Below are 5780 nucleotides of genomic sequence, written 5' to 3' on the forward strand. Positions count from 1 at the left end.
ATTCTCCGAACTCTTTTCCCAGTAGGAGAAATGACACAGCTGGAAATGAGTGTCTCTCCCCAGCTGAGGGAGGGAACATCAGTGATTGCTTCAGCCTGTTTCACAGCAGGTTCCCCTGGAGCCCCAGGGACAAATCAAGAGAGCCCAGAGGGGGCAGAGAAAGTGCTGCCTTGGGCTGGTCCTCTGCTGCTGAGCTGGGCCACACTCATGGGAAGGAGGGAACTCATGGCAAGAAGGCAGAGCTGCAGAGAGACAGCTCTGCCCAGGAGCAGCTCCTCTGCAAAGCACAGCAGGGCTGAGGTCACTGCCTGCAGTCACCAAAGGGAGAGGAGCAAGGCAGGGAAAGCTTAAAGCCTGTCTTGAGAGGGAGGATGCTGAGAGCTCACTGTGGGAGGGATCTTCACAATCATCTGCATGGTAAGTCTCTGAGTGCAGAACAATGCAGCTGGTGTTCCTGGAGAGCTATGCAAAAGCTGGAACATCCCACAGCATATCTAATCTTTCATGAGGACTCTCACAGGTTCTCTAGTGTAGAGGAGGACTATGTGCTCCAGAGCAGGGATTCCCTGCTCCACCATCAGAAGGGACAGGGCATGATGGCTGCCTTCTCTCAGGGATGACTCCATGGTTTTGAAGGTAGGTGTGCAGCCAGAGGTGCCCCAGCTGTCCTTCAGAGCGGGGTCCCTTCACCCCATGGGGCTGTGTGCCAAGGCAGGGGCTCTGCTGCCTGCCAGGGTCAGCACTCAGCCTGCCCGGGGAGCTCCCCACGGTGCTGTGGGGAGAAGCTGTGGCGGGAGGAGTGACCCCCAGTGAGGTAGGTTCCTTCTGCTGTTGAGAGGGTGCTGCGTGGGTCAGGGCTGCTCACAGCTCCAGATCACATCCAGGACATTTGCAGATGATCCTTTTGAAACAGAATGTCAAGGAACTATTTACCTGAAAGGGAAAAATCTGTGCTTTGAGTTTTTGCCTCTTGATTTTCCGAGTGGGCAGGGAGAGATGAGTGTTTCTCCATTGTGCAGAATTCTCGGAGACCCCATTTGTTGTTCGGACTTTTCTAAGCTGTTCATTAGCCCCCGCACACACAGAGATGTCCCTGGGCAGCGCCCTGCTGCCAGAAGGTGTCTGCAGGGCAGAGCTGAGCACACACAGCAGATAGGATGGGGTCTGTGAGCACGAAGAGAGAGGAGACATGGGGACAGAGAAACAGGTCCTGGCCAAGACAAGCTCCAGGCAGCAGAGACATGGGCAGGAAGGAAGAGAGGACTGCTCCCAGAAATGCCATGGGAGGAGGGATTCAGGCATCTCCCTGCCATCGCCTGCAGTGCAGATGTTTTCCCCTGAGCAACTGCCTGGTCTCCTCACTTGCACAATAGAGCCTCTGCCCTTAATGTAATGGGAACGTGGTCATGAGTTGCCTTCCCAGCAGCCTGACCACCAAAGAGGAGAAATGCTCCAGTGTCTGACTGTCTCCCCCTTCTTCCTCCCTTGGAAGGGACACTTTGGCATCTTCTCCTCTTCTCCCTGCTGCTGTTGTTCTTACTGTTACATGCACTTGTGATGGGGGGTGAGGATTCAAGTGCAGCTCTGAGACCAATGCTGTGTGTACAGTCATGCATATATGTCCATGGAGGAAAAGCATCTAGCTCACACCCTATTAACTTCTGGTGCTCTGGGTACTGCAGTGTGTGTGGCTGGTAATGATCTCAGCCTCCTTTCAGGACACCTCACATTTAGGACATTCAAGTCTTTCCCTGGGAGATCCTGCTGGGCTGCAGGCTGCCCTCCAGAAGGTCACAGGACTCTCATGGCATCTCTTTGTTATGCAGGAGCCCCACAGAGAAGACACCGCAGCACTAAGGCCATGTCAATGCTGCTGGGTGGCTGTATGTGAGCAGCTGTAATGAGCCCTCTGTGTCCCTGGCTGGGAGGGGAGTGCTGAGATCCTCCTTAGGTACGATGAGACGGGCTGAGGGATTTGGAGAGCTGAACTGGATTCCTCTGCTCTCAGCAGTGTCCCGTTTCCTTTTGGGGCAACACACGAATGCTATCGCCCTCCACCTGAAAGAGGTGCCTCTTGCTCCTGGGGAACTTTCAGCCAGCAGCAACCAGAGGTCACAAAATGTCTTCCTGAAAAAGAAGAGGTGGTTTGGGGCAGGGAGGGTGTTTATGAGAAACTGAATAGATTTTTTTACTGAGAGAATTCTGCCCTGTCTTCTTACTGCTTTACCTCCTTGAACAGGTCCTCTTACCCAGAGGGACAAAATGTCCAACAGCAGCTCCATCACCGAGTTCCTCCTCCTGGCATTCGCAGAAACACGGAAGCTGCAGCTTTTGCACTTCTGGCTCTTCCTGGGCATCTACTTGGCTGCGCTCCTGGGAAATGGCCTTATCGTCACCACTGTAGCCTGTGACCACCACCTCCACACCCCCATGTACTTCTTCCTCCTCAATCTCTCCCTCCTTGACCTGGGCTCCATCTCTACCACTGTCCCCAAAGCCATGGCCAATTCCCTCTGGGACACCGGGACAATTTCCTATGCAGGATGTGCTGCACAGGTCTTTTTCTTTTTCTTTTTTATGTCAGCAGAGTATTTTCTTCTCACAGTCATGGCCTATGACCGCTACATTGCCATCTGCAAACCCCTGCACTATGGGACCTTCCTGAGCAGCAGAGCTTGTGTCCACATGGCAGCAGCTGCCTGGGGCAGTGGTTTCCTCTATGCTGTTCTGCACACTGCCAATACATTTTCACTACCACTCTGCCAAGGCAATGTCGTGGACCAGTTCTTCTGTGAAATCCCCCAGATCCTCAAGCTCTCCTGCTCACACTCCTACCGCAGGGAAGTTGGGCTTATTGTGGTTAGTATCTTTGTGGAAATTATGTGTTTTGTTTTCATTGTGGTGTCCTATGTGCAGATCTTCAGGGCTGTGCTGAGGATCCCCTCTGAGCAAGGACGGCACAAAGCCTTTTCCACCTGCCTTCCTCACCTGGCTGTGGTCTTCCTGTTTGTTAGCACGGCATCATTCTCCTACCTGAAGCCCCCCTCTATCTCTTCCCCATCCCTTGATCTTGTGGTGGTAGTTCTGTACTCAGTGGTGCCTCCAGCAGTGAACCCTCTTATCTACAGCATGAGGAACCAGGAGCTTAAAGACACATTGAAGAAGCTGATCCAATCAGCTGTCTGTCAGCAGCATTAACCTACCCATGTCTATTCAGAGGTGATTTCAAATTCATCTGGGGAATCTCCTGTGCTTTGGGCATTTTATCTGTGATAATGATGTTTGTCCAGGAATGTCTGCATCCACCTCACTTCAGCAGAGGCAAGAAACCAGCCTGACACAGACACCTGTTCACGTGTGCCTGGCACAATGGTACAGCCGCCCTCCCATGTCCCATCTCTGTAATAAAAGGGGATTTCTTCAACGCTGGTGTCTGGCGGTTGGGCTCTTCTCCCTAAGCTGAGGTTAGGCTAGAAGAAATTGCCCCCACAAGGCCACTGTGTTGCTGTGCTTGGGTTCTCCATGGGATGAGGGGAGGAGGGCGTGGGGCAATGTGTTAGAGAATGGGCCTAGGCTCAGCTTCACCTGTGGGTGCCCAGTTCCCCCAGAGGTGGTGAATGATTAACAGGGATCTGCCTGGGACTATCACCCCATTGCTTTCAGGCACCACAGCCCGCTCGCTCTGCAGAGAAGTACCAGCAGCTTGGGGCCTATGGAGAGCACAGGGAAGAATAGGAATGGCCAGTCAGGCCAGCACAGACCTGCTTCCCTGGTGAAAGGCTCCAAGGGCACAGGGACATCCCTGGAGAAGAGCAAAGGAGCAACTCTGTGCTTCCAGGGGGAAATAAATGACCAAGAGAAACATACATCTGAATGCATCAGCTCGGGGCAGGCTTCTCTCTTGCTGGGGAAGCTGGAACAGCCTGAGGAGCCCCTGGGCCAGGGGTCTTTTCCTGGGAGAGGGGCTGACACAGAGGGGCTTGCTGGCAGTGGACAATAAGGATGTCTTGGAGACAGGTGCAGGGGACACAGAGAGACACTGGCCTCTGTCTCCTCATGCCATGGCTGGCCCTCAGCCCTGGGACTGGTGGGGAGGCTGAGACACCTCTTTGCCCCCCAGAAACTCCTGTGAACTTCAGAGGGGCTGGGGCTTTGAGGGTTGAATGTGCAGAGCTTTGCAGCACCCATCAATGGGCATTGCCATGGGGTCATCCCAGAATGGTCTGTTTTTGTGGGCTGGGCAGGGGAGAGATGGGTGGGGGCAGGAAGTGATGGGGAGAGGCAGAGAGGGACTGGGCTGGGATGAAGGGTGATCGGAAGAGGAACACACTCAAGTTAGCTGAGCTGTCTGACCATGCAGGGTGAGGACTCACACCAGGGGGTTGGTGGTGCAGACCATGGGCTTGCAGAAGGGAGCTGAGACCTTCAGACACAGGAGAGAGGAGGCTGGTCTGTGCCTTTGGTGCCATGGAGAGTTGTGGAAGGTGACCCAGGGCATTTGTGACCCTCTCCCCCAGCCATTCTCACTGGCCATTTCCAGTACTGGCAACACACCCTAAGTTCAAGGGTGAATATTCCTGTTTGGCCTTCTCCTCAGGCTCACTCCTCAGCTGGTCAGCTCCAAGCTTGCCCTGATAGACGGAGTTATTCTGTCCCTGATGCAGGACTGGCCACTTCTCCTTGTAAAACTTATAAATATGTAAAGGGCAAGTGTCATGAGGATGGAGCCAGGCTCTTCTCAGTGACATCCCTTGACAGGACAAGGGGCAATGGGTGCAAGCTGGAACACAGGAGCTTCCACATAAATATGAGGAAAAACTTCTTTACAGTGAGGGTGACCGAACACTGGAACAGGCTGCCCAGAGAGGTTGCAGAGTCTCCTTCTCTGGAGACATTCAAAACCCGCCTGGACGCGTTCCTGTGTGATATAGTTTAGGCAATCCTGCTCTGGCAGGGGGATTGGACTAGATGATCTTTCGAGGTCCCTTCCAATCCCTAACATTCTGTGATTCTGTGATTCTGTGATTCTGTGAGTTTTCCATTGGCCGAATCCCAGAATTTCTCAAGGTTCCCAGGAATGGAAGCTTCATTGTGTCAGCTGCTAATGTGTGCGTGTAGGTGGCTCACCCTGTCCTGTGGTGCCTCTAACAAGAGGACAGCATGAGGAATTGCAGGACACAACAGATAATAAAAGGAGGTACTAGTTTAACGAACTTGCTGCTGAAGGTAAGAATTCCCAATGCAGCCATCCCAGAAACACCAAAGGAGGGCACCAGGCAAGAAAAGCCAGGGCCAGTGGGCAAAGGGAAAACAGAGGTGAGTTTCTCATCTGACAGAGTTTGAGGATGACCAAAGGGAAGAACTTGGGAGGGGGGAAACAGGGAAGAAGAAAGTTGGAGGTGAAGCAAATGGTACAACCAGGGCTGTTTGTGGCCACCTTTCAAGTAGCTCTCAAGCTGAGCAGGGCAATCAGCATGGCTGGGCACACCTCTGATGTGCCTGCACAGGAATGCACACCACTTGGGGAGCAAACAGGAGGAATTAGGAGACTGTGGGCAATTCCTGAGCTGTAATCTCACTGAGTGGCCAGAGACACAGTCAGATAGCTCACACCACTGGAGTGTGGCCATGAATGGAAGCTGCCTCTTTAGGAAGGATGGGGCAGGTCAGTGAAGAGGGGAAGTTGCCCTGTATGTGGGCAAGGAGCAGGAATGCATGGGGCTCTGCCTAGTGACAGGTGATGAGCCAGACGAGAGCTGATGGAGCAGGATTAGTGGGCA

At 53.3% G+C, this 5780-nt stretch overlaps 1 protein-coding gene across 1 annotated transcript; it reads left to right on the plus strand.

Moving 5' to 3' along the window:
* Positions 1-2262: 2262 nt before the first annotated feature.
* LOC137677076 (olfactory receptor 14A16-like) lies at positions 2263-3198 on the plus strand. Its single transcript, XM_068424259.1, has one exon. The coding sequence runs from the start codon at positions 2263-2265 to the stop codon at positions 3196-3198; it is 936 nt and encodes a 311-aa protein (XP_068280360.1).
* The last annotated feature ends 2582 nt before the right edge of the window (positions 3199-5780 follow it).

Source organism: Nyctibius grandis (genome assembly GCF_013368605.1).
Source record: "Nyctibius grandis isolate bNycGra1 chromosome 34 unlocalized genomic scaffold, bNycGra1.pri SUPER_34_unloc_4, whole genome shotgun sequence".
In the NCBI taxonomy this organism is placed as follows: domain Eukaryota; kingdom Metazoa; phylum Chordata; class Aves; order Nyctibiiformes; family Nyctibiidae; genus Nyctibius; species Nyctibius grandis.